We start from the raw sequence: 20,148 nt of genomic DNA, 5'->3' as shown, positions 1-20,148 counted from the left end.
TGAGTGTCTCTGCAGAGCTACATTCTCTGTACCAGGCAGAAGGGTAGGGACTGAGGTCAGATGGCCTGCACTCGCGCACATGTGCCTGGCTCCAATAGTCCCCCTTTGGGTTGGCTGTGTTCTGTAATGTGTCCCCTGAGAAGACAGACTAAGCAGCCTATGTTACCCTGCAATATCTCCAAACTATTTGCATGAAATACTGCAGACAAAAAGCCTGGCCCCTGATTGGCTGTTGCTAGGTAACAACATAATCATCAGGAAATTAGGCTGTCCTCGCCCCCCCCCCAACCCAGAGTATGTGTGTGATTGCAGCGTTGTGCAGGAAGAGAGAGGGAGTGGAACAAAGAGAGATAAATGGGATGGTCTTGAAGGCGGGGACACCACAGCCACAAGCCTGCACCCCACGGTAGGACAATCTGCTTTGGGTTGGGCTCTTTATGCAATCAAGCCAATAGTTGTTGGCTTGATTTCCCTTTTTTGGTTTTTTTTTCCCTCATTTTTGTTTTTATTTTATTTTTTGTTTTTGTTTTTGTTTTTCTATAAGAACAACAAAGCTGGCAGGGCCCTGCAGATATCAGGGACAGAAGCTATGGAGGCGACTTTGACATTTGAGTGATTTATAGCTGCAGAAGGTGATGTCTCATGTGCAGATCACTGAGGGTGGACAAGGGACTGTGTCTGGAGAATGTGTCTAGTAGGAAGAATCCATTCTCGTGCCTTTAGAGTGTCTGCAGAGAACAGAGCATGGAAGTGTGCATGCGGATGGGGCATGTGGTGAGACAACAAGCATGCTGTGCAGTGTGCAGTGTGCAGTGTGCAGGGGAAGCCCTCGAGCTGAAGTTTGGATCTGTCTCTTTAACTCCACCAGTGTCTTGGCATGCGCTCCTTGCGTTGCTCAGTCAGGCAGTCCTCAGCCTGTCCCTCTGCCAGGTTAGACTTTACAGGTGGATAAGAGACCTCTCTCTCTCTCTCTCTCTCTCTCTCTCTCTCTCTCTCTCTCTCTCTCTCTCTCTGTGTGTGTGTGTGTGTGTGTGTGTGTACATGTGCGTACATGTGCATGTGTGTATGTATGTGTGCACACAACTGAAGCACCTGGTTTATTGTCAAGATCGAGTCCAAGCATAACAGTGGGTAGAGTCTGGCAAGGGTACAGTCATTCCTGGCTACTTCCACAGTTTGATGTTAACCATGAAGACTTTCCTTTCCCTTCATGAAAGCCCCTGGAGGCTTCCCCACCTCCCTTGCCTTGTCCTCCTCCTCAGTTCCCCAGCAATGACCCTGCCCTTCCACTAGACCCTCTGGAGCCTTGCTGCATCCCTCATTGGCTTGCTATGACCCCAGGCAAGCTAATTGCCTTTCGCTGTTCATTGTCTACCAGATTAATGACTTCTTGTGTGTGGGGATGCCCACAGCATCCTCTGTGGGTAGCTCTGTGGACTCGCTATGACTTCTTTCCTTCCTCCCCCACCTGCTCTCTGAGCACCACATCTGACTTTGTTTTTAAAGAATGCTATTAATGTATTTGCTAAACTAGAAGTACTGCCCTATCAAAGGATACAGTCCTAGGCACTTGGCATAGGAGCAGTTTGTGGGCGTGGTTTAAAATATGCAAATTTTTCAGAAGCTGGACAGGATGAGTGCCAACAGCCCAGATGTTGAAGGGAAGATTCTTCCAGACAGACACATACACACACACACACCCTTGCCCAAGGAGATTCAGAGCCTTCCTGTAAGGGGAGAGCCATCCTTAACTGCAAGACTCAAAACCCCTCTCTGGTGTCTAAGCCTCTTATGGTGACTTCTCTTACTTGTCCGGTCTCAGTTCTTCACTCCAGCTTGGCCCTTGATGGCAACATCAGAACTCTGGGGGTACGACTGGGCAGTGTTCTACCTCTGACTGATTTTGATGCATGCTCAAGTTTAAAAACCCACTGTGGTCCAGGAAGTTTACGCTTTCAGTTAGCTCCTAGGTGACAGAGCCCATTCAGCAAACCTCAGCTCCAAACTAACAGGGTGACATGTAACAAAGGCCTGAGCTCCATCTGGAATAATCCTTCCTGGCTCAAGTCTGCCTGAAAGATTTTCCTAAGACAAAACCTGAGCTGATTGAACTAAAAGTTATCTTGCACACCTAGTAGAAAGTCTTCGGGCTAAGAACAGACCATATATTTTTAAATGGAAGGCAGCCCAGCGAGAATACACAGTCCAGAATGCATGTGGCCTGCAAAGCTTAGTTTATATACTACCTGGCCCCTTGTGAGGAAAAAACAAAAACAGAAACAAAACCACATCAAGTTTTCTAACTGCTGGTACGCCTGTGGATTCATCTTACTTCATGGTAATTTCCTTAAGAGCAGAGCCGATCTCTTTTGTTCCCCACCCAGTACCTAGTGCATAACAAGTGTTCAGTACATAAGGAAACCACGGGTGAGTTGGTGTGAGTGAACCGTTTGGATGGTTCATGAAAGAAATCAGCTCTCCTACTTGGCCGCTTCTTGGCTGCCCCATCTGTGTAATACAAATGATTTCCTCCCCGCTAAGTGGATGGGGGAAACATCAGGAAGTTCATACTAACAGAATTTTCCCTTTTCTTTATTAAGTAAAAAGTTAGGGCTTGCCGCACATCTTAAACAACAAAGAGCATTAGCCTTTAAAGCATCCTTATATGGCAGAGCTATCAACTGGAGGAGCATCCAGCTTGTTCAGGTAGATTCCTGGTGTCCAGAAAAGTGTCTTTGAGAAGTCACACAACAGCAGGCTGCAGGCATGTCCGGGGACACCCCCCTGGGAGCTGCACCTGCCTGGGCCACCCAGCTCTGCTCAGACAGCCACGGGGAGGGAAGCAGCCTCACAGGAAGCTGTCCTCTTCCTGCTTCCTAACCACTCCAGTCTCTCTGCCTTTTCATCCTGGAGACCTCAGCCCAAACTAGCTACTTGTGATTTATAAATATGAAAAAGGAAGTAGGGTAGAGCTGTACTTGACAGGTAACGGTGAGATACTGATTCTACCCCATTGGGTCCATTCTCCTGCAGATAGTAGGGAGCGCACAGGAGTACAGGAGGCTGGAGGTAATCTGGTGGTCTAGTTAAAGCCAGCAACTATGCTAAGGGAAGAAAGGCTGGGAGTCACAGTAGATCACAGGCTTACTGGGCATGCAGGAATGTTAATTGCAATTAAACACTATCTGAATGGAACAAGTGAGTATGGAGAGTCCTGAGAGCTGGACCTACAAATTGTGAGATATTTATTTGCTTAATTTTTTAAAGAGTTACTTTGTAAAAAAGAATGTATATATTTGGGGTTTTGTGTGTTTTATTTACGTATGTTTGTGTATTATGTGTGTGTGGTCTCCACAGAGGCCAGAAGATGGTGTCAGACCCTCTGAAACTGGTGTAATGATGATTGTGAGCTGCAATGTGGGTGCCAGGAACAGAACCTGGGACCTCTGGAAGAACAGGCAGTGCCCGTAACTGCTGAGCCATCTCTCTGGCCCCTATATTTTAACTTTTGGGACAGGATCTCATGTATCACAGGTTGGCAGTGAGCTCTCCGTAGCCAAGACAGTTCATGTGGTTCTGGGGCAAGGGGGTGTCGAACCCAGGGCTTTCTGCATGTTAGGCAAGCACTGTGCCAACTGAACCATAGCCTCCACCCTCTGGGATCGCTCTCAGGGCTGTGATCAACTGTCATAAGAAGTTACAAGCAGAGCAGGAGAAAGCCCCTTCAGAGGGCTGAGTCCTCCACTAGTGAGTTGAGCCAAAGTAAGAAGAGGCTGGAAGGAGAGAGTGGAGGAGGGAAGCCCAGCTTTCCTGCTATTTGTAGTGTGATGTGCAGTAGTCTTCAGGCAGTCGCCTTGAGAGCTGATAACTCAACCACCACATGAGAAGTAGCCTGCTCTGGGAGCAGCCTCGCTCTGAGCATCTGAAGGACAGAAAGCACAGCGTGTAGAAGAGTTGGAAACATGAGTGAGCGACTAGCTTTCAATCTCACACTTTTCTCTCTTCTCAGAACACATATGTTCATGAGAGAACGTGTGATGTGTGACATGTGTAACACACATGCTCAGTCTTATATGCTTTCAGTTTGACCTGGGACTAAAGGGAAGGGTTTTGTTTGGGGGGGGGGTGTTCATTCTCTCTCTTTGTCTCTCGCTCTCTCACTCTCTCTGTCTTTCCTTTATAAGAAAACTCCTAGGCTTTGAGGGTCTGGTGAGAAGCTCATGTCCAAACCAGCCCTGAGAGCATCCAATCACTGTGGAGGACCAGAAGCCTTGCCTGAGTCATCTCTTCTCCACACCCAAGGCTCCGCCATGCTGATCTGGGTGTGCACCCTTCATTCAGGCTGTTCTGGAATGTTCTGCTTTGTACCTAGGTGATCTTAGGCTGGTGCTGTTGTCTCTGGGATCTTGTTTCCCTGTCTCTAACCACTGCTCCACAGCAACATGAAGACACTGAAGCAGGCGAAGAGGGGGACGCTTCAGCTAAGTGTGTGTTTGTGCTGCGCCTGGGGCTCTGTGTTGAGCTCACTGTTTCTTTTGATTTTCCCAGTAACTCTTAGTGGTCAATGTTAACATCATTTTACAGATAAAGAAAGAGCCTAAGCGGGGTTGGGTGATCTGTCCAAGGTGTCCCCACTGGGACAGAAGCAAGAATCCAACAGCCTTCTTAGACTAAGAAACTCCTCCTTTCTTACATGGCATACTGCCCCTCTGACGCGATGCCCAGTGTATGTGGAGATTCAGGAAAGAAAGGCCGCCTCTGTCCCTTCACTCCAAAGCACTGCTGGGCAGCTTTTTATTTTTTAGCTTTTGGATTCAGTTACTGCAAGGGTCATGTGAACGATTCTGTGACCAGCTTTACATGTATTGTGTGAGAATACTTAGCAGAAAGAGCCAGCAGCTAGCACATGCTCTGTCTTATTTCTCCAAGTGTGGTGTGGGGCTGGGGGAGAGCAGGCCGCACCTGGGAGAGCTGGCCCTGACTAGGACTGACCTCACTGGGATGATTCTCTAGAGGCTGCTGCTATGGGACAGAAGGCTGTACGAGCCGAGTTCATAAGCACCAGCTGGCCCGTGCTGTAGTAAGCATAGGAGAGCCTGCATCTGGTGTGTGAGCTGAGTTCGAACACAACCATGTGCCGTTTGCTAGTTCCGTGGCCTCTGGGAAGTCAACCTCTGTTTTCTTGTGAAAACAATGAAAGAGTGACTCCCGTGTTGGGACAGGAGGACTAAATGGGATCATGCATGTCACACGATCCAGTCTCTAAGCAAGTGGCAAGAGCTGTTTCCCTCACTATGCCAGCCCCAGAAGGATGGCCTCCTACCCTGACCCCATCATCTCCTCTTAGTGACAGAAAAGGAAACTTTAAGCTTCACGCTCTTACAAGATCTGAGGTAGCACCCCGGTGGCCATAGGACAGCTGGGTACCCAACATAGTCCCTGGTGTTTGCCTTCCGAGAGTCAGCAAACTTGTTAGCCACCAAGAGCACACACGTGCACATGTGTGTACACATGTGTACATGTGTGTACATATACATGTTTGCATACTTTATAGGGACATTCAGTACAGAGAAAATAGTCCTTGGTAGCCTTAGCTACTAAGATTTCTATGTTCCAAAAATGTACAACTCTACTAGGACTACTTAAGAAGACAGAATTAACTGGGGCTAGAGAGATGGCTCAGCAATTGAGAGCACTGACTGCTCTTCCAGAAGAAGATTCCCAGCATCCGTATGGTGGTTAACAACAGTCTAGTTCTAGGGATCTTATGCCTTCTTGCCTCTGTGGGTACCAAGCATGGAAGTTGTGCATAGATATACATGTAGACAAAATATCCATATTCATATTTTTAATTGACTCTAGCCAGACATGGTGGTGCACAGATTTGTAATTGCAGCCATTCTAGTGACTGGGGAGGATGGTTGTAAGTTCAAGGCCTGCTGGAGCTGCAGAGTAAACATAAGGCCAGCCTGGGAAGACTGTCCCAAAAAGCAAAGGTAGAACTGAGAGCAGAACTCAGTGGTTTAGCATCAGCGTGACCTGTGCATGGCTCAGGACACAGTGCCAGGCCTGGCTGCTTTTACCGCTCTCTAAATCTTATAGTCTTGAGGGTACAGTGGTGCATTCCTTTGAGGAGAGGCAGGTGTGTCTCTCTCTGAGTTTAAGACCAGCTTTATCTAGAAAGCAAGTCCCAGGCCAACCTGGGCTACATAACGAGACCTTGTCTCAAAGCATATGTACTCTTTAAAGCAAATGTGATGTCTATGATGTCTGTGATGTCTACCCTATCTGTTGTGCAAACTGGGAAGTTAGTCAGAAGGAGGGTGGCTTGGCACGGGCTCGTTTATGTGCACTCTGCCTTTTCATGCTCACTTCCCTGTTCTCAACCCTCCCTCTTTCTGAACTCACACCGCACTGAATTCACACCGCTTTTGTTTTAAAAATGTTTCCTTGGGCCTATGCATTTTGATTCATTTTTGCAGAGTTTGTGTAAGGTAGGAGGTAAGATGTTATCATCTCTGCCAGTGCTGATGCTTCAAGCCCAGCTAATCGATAGTGCAGCCTGGGTTTGAGCCCACGTTGCTTGGCCAGGATCTCCTGTGTGTGCCTTTCACAGTAACTGGATCTTCACAACCACCAGGTCAACACCTCATTCCTGGTTTTCATCTTACTCCTTCCCCAAGTCAAACTTTACATGTAATGGCCCTGTTCATTGAGCCTGAATCGGGACCACCAACTTGAGGAAATGTGTCCATGCTGACTGAGGTTTCAGAGGTGTCACGATCACACAATAGTGTCACAGGTGCTTTGGTATTTCTTTTTGAGAGCTCTCCTCACGAGTGAGAGGTATCAGCAGGGATTCAGGTCTGTTCTTCATGTAGACAGCATCACTGTGGCTGGCCATTCAGTGTCCAGTGTAAATGAAAATACCAGTCACCACCTGCTGGGAAAGTCAGCTGGCCTATTGGCAGGTCAAAGACATGGAGGGCTAGCTAATGAGACAGCTTAACAGGTAAGAGCACTTGCCACCAAGCTTGATGACAGTCCCCAAACCCACATAATAGAAGGAGAAAACCAACATCAACAAGTTGTCCTCTGTGCACGCACGCACACACGCACACGCACACGCACACGCACACACACACGCACGCGCACGCGCACACGCACACGCACACGCACACACACACGCGCACGCACACGCACGCGCACGCGCACGCGCACGCACACACGCACGCACACACGCACACACACACGCACACGCACACGCACACGCGCACACACACGCACACGCACACGCGCACGCGCACACGCACACGCGCACACGCACACGCACACGCACACGCGCACGCGCACACGCACACGCACGCACGCACACGCACGCGCACGCGCACGCGCACGCACACACGCACACACACTCAGGAAATGTGACAAAGGCTGGATGAAGACACCAAGCCAAGGCTGGGCTCTAGGAAGAACAGACATGTGGAGTGGCTGGCACAGGAAATCAGATTCTGCCAGGGAGGTGGGACATAGGGAGTGGCCTCAGTGAAGGGTAGTGGGAGACAGAATGCTCTAATGTGTGGCATGGGGGCACAGGAGAGGCAATGAGTCAGATGCCTTGGGAAGGTCTCTGAGAGCAGCCAGCGCTGTGTCCCTTTACACAGCTGCTCCTTGATTTCCATCACGGGAGAGACTCCATTTGTTAAGTCTCTCTTCTCGTTCCCCTAATTTTGAGACCCAGCACTTTTGAGGAACTGTGTGTGAACTGTCTCAGGCACATGGCCATTCCTTTTTTGTCTCTTAGAGGTCTGACAGTAGCCTTCTGGCAGTGGCTTTCAGCCTTCGGTGCATCAGAAACCCCGCGTGGCTGGTCGTGCCACAGTTGTTGAACCCATCTTGGAATCCCTGCTTCTCTGGGTCTGAAGAGGGCCTGAGAGCTGACATTCTTGGAGAATTTGCTGAGGCCACATGTTGAGACCCCCTGATGTGAACACGCAGAGCCCTTATGTTGGCGAGTCTGGGTTATGTCTCTGCAATTTTCCTACAAGTTTCATCTGACCCCGTTGGCTCATGAGGGTTAGATGTAGGCAGTACATTTTAGTGCTTTCTAGGGCTGCCATGACCAACAAGGTTGTCTGAAACTGAAGAGAACTGTGTTCTCTCAGCTCTGGAGACCAGAAGTCCGAGTGGAAGGGTCCCAGGCAGTGCCCTCTGAGTCCTTCTGGCCTCTCCCAGTTTGCTGCTTGGCTCACAGCAATGTTCACCAGTCCTTGCCTCTTTTCACTCCTCATGTCATCTAAAGACCTGAGGGAGACTGGACCGCCTCAGAACTGTGAGATTAAAGCTTCCCGAGCTAAGACAAACCCACCCTCACACCTTATTCTCCCCAGGCAGGACCAGAGTGGGGCCTTTGCCAAATGTGTCTACAAGTAAGATCAAATCTTTCTCTTTCTTCTGCAAATGCTTGTCAACAAATCAGCACCAGGCTGGAGTATAAAGCTTGATAGAATCTGCCCTTTCTATGGTACCAAGAAATCCCAGGCCTCAGCAGGAAAAAGACTGCTCATGTGAACGCACTGTGTGTGTTTTGCTATGAGATCATTGTCTGGATGACTAGAGCAGTGGTCTGTCTGTCTGTCTGCGCCTCCAATAAGCCTTTGTTGCCTTTCATTAATTAACTTAGTTTACTTTCATTTGATTACCTGCCCCCACCCCTGCCATGAGTGTATGTGCTCCTGTGTGTATGTGGGAATGAGGCATGTGTGCAGGCGCATGCGTGTGTGTGGGAATGAGGCATGTGTGCAGGCGCATGCGTGTGTGTGTGGGAATGAGGCATGTGTGCAGGCGCATGCGTGTGTGTGGGAATGAGGCATGTGTGCAGGCGCATGCGCGTGTGTGTGGGAATGAGGCATGTGTGCAGGCGCATGCGTGTGTGTGGAGTCCAGAGGTCGCTGTCAGGTGCCTTCCTCTATTGCTTGTCCATTTTATTTGTTAAATTTTATTTATTTATGTATTTATTTATTTTTATATGTGTACACTGTAGCTGTCTTCAGACACACCAGAAGAGTGCTTCAGATCCCATTACAGGTGGTTGTGAGCCACCATGTGGTTGCTGGGAATTGAACTCAGAACCTCTGGAAGAGCCATCAGTGCTCTTAACTGCTGAGCCATCTCCACTTTATTTGTTAAGACATAGTCTCATGCTGAACCTGAAGCTTGCTGGTTTGACTGGACTAGCTGGCCAGCAAGCCCAGGGATCCTGCTCTCTCTGTACCCTGCCACCCAGTGCTGGGGTTCCAGGTACATGCTGATACATCCAGCTTTTTAGGTCCTGAGGGATCAAGTTCAGGCCCTTGTGCTTGCAGGGCAAGCATTTCATCCACTGACATCTCCCAGTTCTCTTTACCTTGGTTTGTAAGAGACACGGCAGGCACAGAGGACTGGGGATCTGGAGGAAGGTTTGAGCTGCCCAGTGTCTCTGTGCCTTCACATTGCTGCCGGAGCTCTGCACAGGATGAGGCTGCAGGTGTTCACCCTGCAACCTGGAAGTAGAAGGGGGTCTCCTCTAGCTCCCTCAGTCCAGAGAGCTGAATTCTCGATTATTGTCTCCTCCCTCAAAGAGCAAGGCACCCAAGATGAACCCTTCACACTGCCTTTTCAGACTCAACACAGAGGCTGATATGCTGGCATCAGGAGCAGCCATTGTGGGGCTCACTAGACCTCTCACTTCCTGTCAAGCCCTGATCCCATTAGAAAGCCTCATCCCGCCAGACCCATGGCTCTGGTGAGGGTTGAAGAGCTGTTTTCAGTATCTTCCCCTCTGCCTCCCTGGAACGCTATCACAGCCGTAATAATCCACAGCAAATGGATTTCCCTGACCCTGGGGACAAAGGCCTAGTGTTTCCTAGACTTGGCGGCTCCTGAAAGGACAGAACCATCAGCATTTCTCCAGCTGCCGGGTCTCAAGCCCTGTAGGCCTCAGAGACCTGTAATAAGATCGCTATCCAAGCCAGTTCCAGTCAGCACATCGTTCAAAGTGGTCCCTTGTGGTTGGGAGGGAGGCCTGACTGAAACAGGAACGGCGGCTTTGGAACTCAGCCCCACACAGAACCACACAGTAAGTTGGAACCAGAGAAAAACAGATTTCTACTTCTGGCTGTCAGCCATTAGTGAGACTTGGCTGTGGTTCACAGCGGGAGTCCACAGGGGTGGGTGGCCTTGGGAAGGAATGAGGCAGTCATTAGAAGGAAGAGAAGGGGACCGAAACCAGGAAGTAAGAGGAAATTGAGGAGGAGTGGATAAATGTTTAAAGCATGGGCGCTGTGAAATTTCCATTTTCCTATTTCTCATGTGGTAGGCAGGCCCTAATGAGAGTCCACAGACAGACACATCAGTCACCCTAGCTAAAACTCCAGGAGGCCTCCTCTGCTGCCCAGCCACCCGAAGCTTTGAGGCAGAAGGAGCATGTGAGGAGAGAGATGGAAGCTTTGCCACACAAACTGTAGAAGCAGACGTTGGAAGCTGTCGTAGTGCATGCTCCTGCATGAGGAGACCAACTTGCTTTGGTTTCCCCTCAGGATGAGTTCTAGCCCTCTGGCTGGGTAAGTCCAGTTAACTAACCCTGGCTGCTGGGGATTCCTCCCATGGTCCTAGAAGAGAGAGTCACAGCCATGTCACTTTGACTATGTCACTCTCTTCCTCAGAAACTAGGCCTTGGTTTTTGCTTAGGAAAAACAAGGGAATTTGTGATGTCTGGTTTCTTGAACTAGTTGATGGGTACACATGCATAATATCATGCATGTATAAATGTTATAGAGGGATGGTTTTGTATAAATATTTGATAGACAGTAATTAGAGGAGTCAGCCTAGTACTCTCCATTACTTTGCTCTGGTATGTTCTGACAGGGACTGGACCCAGTGTCACCAAAACAGTGGGCCAGGTCAGATTCCCTGAAGTTGCAGGTAATGGCTTTGAAGTCACACCTGGTTTTGGACTGCCAGTTTTGTGATGAGCTTAGATAAATTAGATATCTCCACCCCATTTGTCTGTGTCAGTGTCTATATTTTGAGACAAAATCTTACTCTATAGTCCAAGCTAACCCAGACTCACCATTTAAGACTGACCTTAGACTCATGGAAATCCTTCTGCCTCAGCACACTTGGCTTAGATAATTTCTTATTGACAAAACTGGGACATTAATAACTGCTCTCTATGGTGGTCATGGGTATACTAAAGCATCTGCTGTGGGGACCAACTGCTGTGGTACTGAGCCATGTCTACAGATAGTATAGAGACCACAGGTGGAAACTATGATTAAACCACGGGTAGTCTATGTTCTAAACTAGCTGGGAGAATTCTGCAGATGAGGCAGAAACTAGACTAAGCTTCCAGCAGGCAGAAGGAGGCTGGCCCAAGGCCCCAAGCACGCAGGGCACATTTGACACATGGGTACAGGAGGCAGACACCAAGAAAATGACTTCCTTGCAGTAGTAGTCCACTGTGAGTGTGAGACAGACAATCATCACATGTGCAAACAGCCTTCCCATTGGATGGCTTAAGCGACATTGTGGTTGACTATGAAAGGGGCAGGAGGACTTACGGGAAGCCGCATTCTGTGCTGTTCCCCAGGACTCACACTACACTGCTGACCTGAATAGTCTGGTAATGAAAACTGGAAGGAAAGCATTTCAGGGCACAGGGACAGCATCAGTAGCCATGGCAGTAAGCCCAGGGGTGTGAAGTTGCCAGGTGACCAAGACTTTTCAGGTCAGTCATAATGATCCTGAGCCTGAGGGGTTGACAGCATAATGGAAGTGAGGAAGACAGGTAGAATCAACACAGGCGCTTGACACACACCAGGTAGCTTGAGGGGACCTCTGTGAGCCCCAGAAACATGGTGGCAATTCAACAAATGGTGCAGGAACATCTGATATCCACATGTCCCTCCATGGAATTGCCCCATGATTCTTACTTACATACTACTTACGTACTGGAGAATTAGATCATTGTTCACAGGGGCCATTGCCAATGATGGAAGCAACCTGAGTGTCATTAGCAGATGAATGGAGAAGCAAACTGTGGTACACACACAGAGACACACATATGCAAATATATGCACACACATATACATACACACACAGATATGCACACATATAGAGAGGAGTATTATTTAACCCCAAAGAGGAATACAGTTGTTGCATATGATACAATGTGAATAAATCTTTAAAACATTGTGAGGATGATATATGGTGTGGTCCACTCATCTAAGATGCTAGAAAAGGCAGATTCGCAGAGACAGATCTCAGACCACCAGGGGTTCCACGGCTACACAGTGGGGAAGGAATTGTTGCTTAATGGTCACAGAAGTTCTAGAAATAGGTGGAGGTGGTGGTGGTGGTGGTGGTGGTGGTGGTGGTGGTGAACACATTCTGAGTGTAGTCAGTGTTTGTGCACACATTGAAAAGCTGGTGTGCAAACCAGTCTGGCATTCCTTTCCCTGTTCTGTGCTTGAGTGGTCCACAGAGACCCTGAGAGGGTGCACCCTGGGAAGCTGTAGCTACTAAAAGCAGGAGCTCAGACAGAGGGCGCCAGAGAGACAGTGCGTCACCAGTGAGCAGGCGCTGTAGGGGGAGTGAGCAAGTGTGTACTTATGGGAGAAGTGTGCTTGATTCAGCCTGTGTAAGAGATCCTGAGAGGAGAGAGGAGGCTGAGCAGTAACTGTCACAGAGAACCACAGACAGGTCAGTGAGGGGGGAAGGGGAGGGAAGACAGAGATTCAAGACTGGGAGGAGGGGCCCCATTAGTGGGCTGAAAGCTGGGCAGGGTCCATCACATAGTGGGAAAGCGGGAATGAGGGAGCACTCTTTATTTCCAGAGAGCGCAGTGGGAGGAGCATGTGCACCAAGAGAACACAGGGGCAGGATGCAGCCATAGATGCGTGGGTAATGGAGGGTAAGTGTGAGCACAGGTGTCACGGAGAGTAGGGAACCGGCATCAAGGGAGTAAAACCAAAAGAGTCCCTCAATGAGAGGAGCTGGAGGTAAGAGGCCATGAGCAAGGAAAGCAAAGAAGGACGGGCACTGGTCAGCAATGGAAGGGGACGGCTGTGTACTATAGAATGTGTGACCAAGAGAAGTGTCAGTTTTGCACGGGAGCAGTGCTGTTCTTATTTGGCAGCGTTTCCACAGAGGAATGCCACAAGTGTTTGTCAACAGGGCCTGAGTGTACACTCTACAGTACCTGTTCAGCAAAAGCAAAGACTACGAGCCAAACCCAGTCACCCAGGACCTGGACATCCTCTGCCTCAGTTACTGTGACTGCCTGTTTCCTGTCTGACTTCTTCCAAACACTTCAGCTGAGATGTCTTAGAGTGTGAGCTGAACTCCAGTTTTGGTCAACACTTAGAAAAAGGGAGGTAAAGACCTTCCTGGGAAGCCCATGTGTGGAGACTGCTACCATTACCCGGTTAGCCAAGGTCACAGTTGTGGGCTGGCCAGATGAGACAGCTTAGCAGCTGCAGCGGGTTCCGCACAGGTATGAGGACTTGAACTCAGACTCTGGCATCTGCGTAAAAGTCTGCCCGTAACTTGGCACATGGGAGTGGAAGACAGGGAATCCCTGAAGCAATCTGGCTGACCAAACTAACCAGAACAGTGAGAGCCCTCACCTCAATAAAGTGAGGAGAAATAAAGACAGTGCCCAACATCACCCTGACCCCCACATTGCTGGAACACAAACATGCATTTAGGCCCGCCACATAGATAATCTACAAAAATAATTTTGTTATATATTTTTAAATTTACTTGATAACTAGCTTTTCAGTTTCTGCAAGGCCAGGAATGGCGTCTTGCATGGCTATTCGTCAGCCTGGACTCCTGTTCTTGGAACATACATGTGGCAGATGTTGACAGAGCCAGGCACAGGAACTCCGTGCTGACTCAGCTAACACTATTGGCCTATGCATCTCACCCTCATCCACAGGTATCCTTAACACGTGACCGGCCATCGTGAAGCCTGGCTCCAATGCAGGTCAGGGCCGAGGGATGTGTGGACAAGGGCCTCTGTGGCAGTAAAAGCAGACAGGCCTTAGGAAAAATCTGCTTGGTGATCTGGGTCATAGGCAGAAAGGTATTTGACAAAGCACCCACTTGCCTCCTGGAAGTGGCTCCGGATTCCCAACCCCCAACACATCTGCCATTTGACATTTCTCTCTCTCTCTCTCTCTCTCTCTCTCTCTCTCTCTCTCTCTCTCTCTCTCTCTGTGTGTGTGTGTGTGTGTGTGTACAAATAGGAAAGAGTAGGGAGAGGAAAGGTCTAGGAAGAGCATGAAACACTAAAGGCTTACTCATGTGTGTGGGGTCCAAAGGTTGACATCAGGTGCCAGTCACTCTGTCTACCTTATGTCTAGGGCAGGGTCTCTCGCTGGACCGAGCTCAGGTTTATCTAGTCTAGCTGTCCAGCTTGCTGTAGGGATACCCTGTCTCTGCCTCTCAAGCTCCGATTTACAGACCATCACATCCATCTGGCATTTATGTGGGTGCTGGATATAAACTCTGTTCCTCGTGCTCACCTGGCCAGATCCCCATCGAACCATCTCTGCAGCTGCCTTCCTACACTTTTTTTTTAATCCCATGGTGAAACCTACTGTCTGAAGAAAGTGGCTTGAGGAATGTCAACCTCAAATTGAGACAGACATTAACATCTGTTTCAGTTCTTTATACAAATCAATGTTTTCATTAATATGAAAATATATTTTCCCTTATGACTTTGGTGTCATCTACAAGGAGAGGGTTTAATATCTACAGAATGTAATACATAAAAATGAATGTCTAGACAGGTGGATGGATGGATGGATGGATGGATGATAGATGATGGATATATAGAGAGATGGAGAGATAGATAGACAGATAGGTAGATAGAGATATATAATAGATATTGGTACTGTGTATGTGTGTACAAACAGGAAAGAATAGGAAGAGGAAAGGTTTAGGAAGAGCATGAAACACTAAAAGCAGAACTCGAACTCAGGCCCAATGGGCCTCTCCCACAGCTCTTCACTCACTTCTTTCCCAAGCTCTCTTCATTGTGACATTGGGCCTGAGAGGCCGGATGATGAGGGCACACATCTGGACCACCAAATGTTGATAGTGAAAGACACACATCTGGGCCACTGAATGGTGGTGGTGAGGGCACACATCTGGGCCACTGAATGGTGGTGGTGAGGGCACACATCTGGGCCACCGAATGGTGATGGTGAAGGGCACACATCTGGACCACTGAATGGTGGTGGTGAGGGCACACATCTGGGCCACTGAATAGCCTCTGGAGGGGTTTCTGATGCTCCCTCCTGGCTAGGACATCAGATTCCTAGAGACTGCATCAAGTCTGTCTTGGGAGAAGCATGATTTATTAGAGACAGACAGTGGGAACCAGACTGGACAGTATTATAACCATGGCATCAGTGGGGGAGGGCGTCACCAGTGGGAACCAGACTGGATAGTATTATAACCATGGCATCAGTGGGGGAGGGCGTCACCAGTGGGAACCAGACTGGACAGTATTATAACCATGGCATCAGTGGGGGAGGGCGTCACCAGTGGGAACCAGACTGGACAGTATTATAACCATGGCATCAGTGGGGCAGGGGCGTCACCAAGTAGGTGATAGACAGCCTGCTGGCACTTGGCATGGCCTTTTACTTTGTTCTTCGTGGACTGTCACCTTTGACAGATTGAGAAACTGTGCTGTGCAGGATCCCCAACTAGAAACTGGCTAAACCAAATTCAGACCCTAGTCCATCAAATTTTCAAAGCAGGAGATTTTAGTTAGCTACATAAAGTAGAACCTGCTCCACACTGATCCCTAGGGCATGGGGGAAGCCTTAACGCAGAATCTGCAAACACCTGAAGCTCTTTGGTCTTTCAAAACAAAAGCAACTATTTCTGTCATTTCTTGATTTGCCTCTTTTTCCCATTCTGTTCTCCAGAGCAGTGGCTCTCAACCTCCCCACTGCGGCAGCCCTTTGATACAGTTCCTCACGTCGTGACCCCCCAACTATGACATTATTTTTGTTGCTACTTCATAACTTGTTTTGTATTGTAAATATCTGTGGGGTTTTTTATGGTCTTAGAGACACCAGAGGGAGGGTCATTTGACCCCCACAAAGGGCTCACAACCCCTGGTTAAGATGGAGATTTTTAAATCTCACTTTTTCGCCCCCTGGGCTTGGTAGAGCTGGTAATAATTTCAGGTATTCATTTTCTTCATTCCAAAGATGAAGAGGTTGGAGTGGTCTAAGGTAGTCCCTACCAGGAGAACATTCCAGAAACCCTTCTCTGTTACTTCTTCTCCACTACTTCTGGCAGAAAACTTAGACTTTAGAGCAGACACACCTGATTTCCAAAGTCTCCTAAAGAACCCATCCTGACCATATTATTCTGGGGTCTAGTGACTCAAAGCCTCAGTTGAGAGCTGGGTCTCGAGCTCTGAGCATTGAGAAGGCTGAGATAGGAGGATGGTGAGTTTGAGACCAACAGAGAGCCACATAGAAAGAGCCTGTCTCTAAAAACTACATCAGAGTATCACAGAAGCCTGAGTTCATAAGTGGCCCCATGGCAGCCTGCTTGGAAAGCTGGCGTGTGCCTGTCCAGTCTCAGACTGCCCAACCAGACCCTCAGCTCTGCAGCTGCCCAAGTCCCTTATGCAAATGCACGTAACCTACCTACATCATCCCATGTGCTCCAAATAAGCTTTACATGTCTTTTACAGCCTACAAGGTAGAGTGCTAAGTAGCTTGTACTGTTTTATTTGGGAAACAACAACAACAAGGGTATAAGCTTAACTTCTGACGCAATTTTTCCAAGTGTTTTTCATCCTAGATGACAGAATTCACAGAATCAAAAGGCTGGGACGTGGCGGAACAAATGTTCATGCCCATGTAACAAACATTTGCTAAGCTTTTTGTTTCTTTTCTCTTTCTTCCTAGCATCTGCCTGCTCTTCTGCCACCTGAGCACCCTGACTGTGCTATTCCATAGGCCATGGAGAATGAACTGCCAGTCCCCCACACGTCCAGCCGGGCCAGCGTCACCACGAACACCAGTGGGACTAATAGTAGCAGTGGCTGCAGCAGCGGTGGTGGCAGTGGCCGCCCCACTGCACCTCAGATTTCTGTGTACAGTGGTATTCCTGACCGGCAGACTGTGCAGGTAAAATCCTAATCAGCCTGGGATTCTATCCCTTCATTGACAGGGCTGCCCAGAAAGAGCGTTGGTATAGTCTAGTGAGATAGACAGGATAGCTCCAGAATGAGCAAAAGGGAGTGTGGGCCAGTGAATATATACTTGTGTGTGATTAAAAGAGGGGAAGTGGTGCCAGATGGGTCCAACACAGGAAGCTGAGACAGAACTTAGATGGGAAAAGCCCTGGCTCCCCTGAGGGATAGATGGTGAGGATGCTGTCTGCAGAGAAAACTCTGTAGCACCAGTGGAGACAGTGGATCCTTAGAACTCATTGGTCAGCCACATAGCCTAGTCAAGTGAGCTCCAGAAGTGAGAGACCCTGTCTCAAAAGAAAAGAATGGCCTCTGGTCTATACATGCACATGCACACACATATACACAATACACACACATTTACAATGCATGCACACACATACAAATGTGCACACATACACATATGTACGCTCACACATACACAACATACATAAACTCACACATACACAATACATATGCACACATATATAATACACATACACACACAAACAATACACATATACACACATGCACACATACACAGTACACACACAATACATGCATACATACATACAAATATGCACACATACACACATGTACACACAATACATGCATACACACATACAAATATGCATACATACACACATGTACATGCACACATACACAACACACATGCACTTACACATACACAATACATACATGTACACATATATAATACACATACACAAACAATATACATACATACACATATACACACATGCACACATACACAATATACACACATGCACACGCACACATGCACATGTATATATGCACATGCAGACAAGCACACATGTGAACACATATACATTCACACATACACATGTGCATGCATACACAGATACACATGCAGATATGCATATATACACATGCACACATAAAAACAAAATGTAAGGCTTTCGAAGACAAGTGGCCCAGACAACTCTTTGTCATTGAAGCTTTATCACTTCTCTAAAGTTTGCTATTTGTCAGGTCCTCCAGGGAGTTAGACACAGTGCCTATGCGTGGCTGCCACCTGTCATGGCGTGTGCCTGGCAGTGTGCTAAGCAGTTTACCTTGCAAGCTCTGTTGTTACTGTGAGACAGGATCTCGCTCTATCCCAGACTGGCCTGGAACCCACTGTTCAGCACAGGCTGAACATGGCATCCATGGCAATCCTCCTGCCTCAGCCTCTCAATGCTAGGCTTACAGGCACCAACCACTGTGGCTGACCATGTATGTCTTCTTCAGTGATGAGAGTGCCTGTCCCTAGGCACAGGCCCACACGTGACAAAACAAAGTCTCAGATGAGGCAATGGCTACCCAGTGTAAAGAGGAGAAAAGAACCTAGGGCTCCTGATCCTCGAGCAGGTAGCACTTACCATTGGTTATTATTGTCTATTTGAGCCTCCTTGTAAATGGGGCAGGTTAGAGAAACCACTACTGAGAAATGTTTACTTTAAGTAACTCTGCTGTTACAGTTTGTATAAACTAGGCAAGTGACCTCATCCTGCATTGGTCTTAGGCCCAGAAAAGGGAATGGGGGGAGAAGCCACAGCAGAGAGTGGGAAGCCTGGGAAACTCTGCTGTAGACCAGGCCTGTTGCTCTCCAGTTATCTCTGTTCATACTTCATCAAGTTGCATTTCCTGTCCCACGGTTGCCTCTTCTGCTGCCCTTTCACACTGGAGTCTTTAGCTCTGTTTTCAGCATCACAGGCGAGTGTGTCCATCCCCTGGCACTCACCAGAACTGTAGGCAAAAGGCTCTCAGGGTTGCTGCTCTGGTTGGTCTCTGTATTCAGGCCCCAGACAGAACCACTGGCTTCCTCTCAACTCCAGAGAAAATCACCCCTAGTGTGGAGGAGTCACGGAATCCCTGCCACTGCTGGCTGGGCTGCTGGGGGGTCACTGTCAGGAATCTGAAGGAGATGGACCTAGTATGGGAGTCAGTACATGTGGGACAGGAGGCAGTGGGACAACAAAGTTAATTCCTTTATGCAAGATCTCAGGGTAGAACACACTGAAGCAGAGAGGGATCAGAAACACACTCATAGGAGATGGGGTTCTGGGGGACACCAGAGCCCTTGGAAGATCTGTGACATCAACCTGCTAGAACTGAACCCCCAAACCCCAGCCAAGAGCCCTAGAGCCACTGAGAAGAGATCCTCACCAGAGACTCTCTGCCAGTCACTGCTGGTCAGTGACAACCCTGAGACCAGAGACTGCACCGGGATGGGGGAGCAGGGCTAGGGCCTGTGCAGGTCAACATGTGGAAGGGGTGGCCAAGAAGGGAGGGAAAAGGTTCCTGGCTCTTTTGTGCTGATGGTGAGTGAGGAACAAAAACTAGCGTTTACAGATGGCTGCTAGAAGGCAGCCCCTACAAAAAGGAAGAGAAGGAGAGAAGAGATGAGGGAAAGGAGAGTTAAACCCATTCATTATGTTTCCTCCGTGGTATGGCCATCCCCCCCAGAGGCCACAAAGACCTTCTTAGGGGAATGACAGGACTCAGGGAGCTCCAGGTTGACCTAGGGAAGCAGTTACTTTGATGCTAGTCAACTTTCCTGGCTCTGTATGACCCTTCTGAGTCACCTTTTCTTCCCTGCCCCTTCTGCTTGTGACCTTGAATATGAGGGTACAGAGTAAGGGGAGTGTCTACCAAGCCTAGCATGGAAGGCTATGTTTCCCAAGTTGTGGGCTGAGGAGCAGGGTACAGGCAGCTGAGGCAGAGCACCCTGTTAGTCAGGAGCTGAAGACAGGCATCTGACAGATTAAGACAGGCGGGCGTAAAACTCTCCAATGGCTCTCTGTGCCACCTGGGAAGTGGCGTGGGGTCCTTCTCTGGGCAGCTGGTATGTATGGAGGAGGCATGAATGCAGAGGA

General features: G+C 48.6%; 1 protein-coding gene across 4 annotated transcripts in view; it reads left to right on the top strand.

Annotated features, from left to right (window-relative positions):
- The window catches only part of Phc2 (polyhomeotic homolog 2), a 99,985-nt gene that overhangs the window by 35,119 nt on the left and 44,718 nt on the right, over positions 1-20,148 (top strand). For all 4 annotated transcript variants that reach the window (XM_034502203.2, XM_076934169.1, XM_034502204.2 and 1 more), the window contains exon 2: positions 16,986-17,207. In XM_034502203.2, the coding sequence (XP_034358094.1) occupies positions 17,040-17,207 (168 nt within the window). In that variant the 5' untranslated portion in view covers positions 16,986-17,039. The remainder of the gene's footprint in view (positions 1-16,985; positions 17,208-20,148) is intronic.

Source organism: Arvicanthis niloticus, chromosome 5 (genome assembly GCF_011762505.2).
Source record: "Arvicanthis niloticus isolate mArvNil1 chromosome 5, mArvNil1.pat.X, whole genome shotgun sequence".
Taxonomy (NCBI): Eukaryota; Metazoa; Chordata; class Mammalia; order Rodentia; family Muridae; genus Arvicanthis; species Arvicanthis niloticus.
Note: the sequence above shows the minus strand (reverse complement) of the source record. Positions and strands in the feature narration are given on the sequence as shown.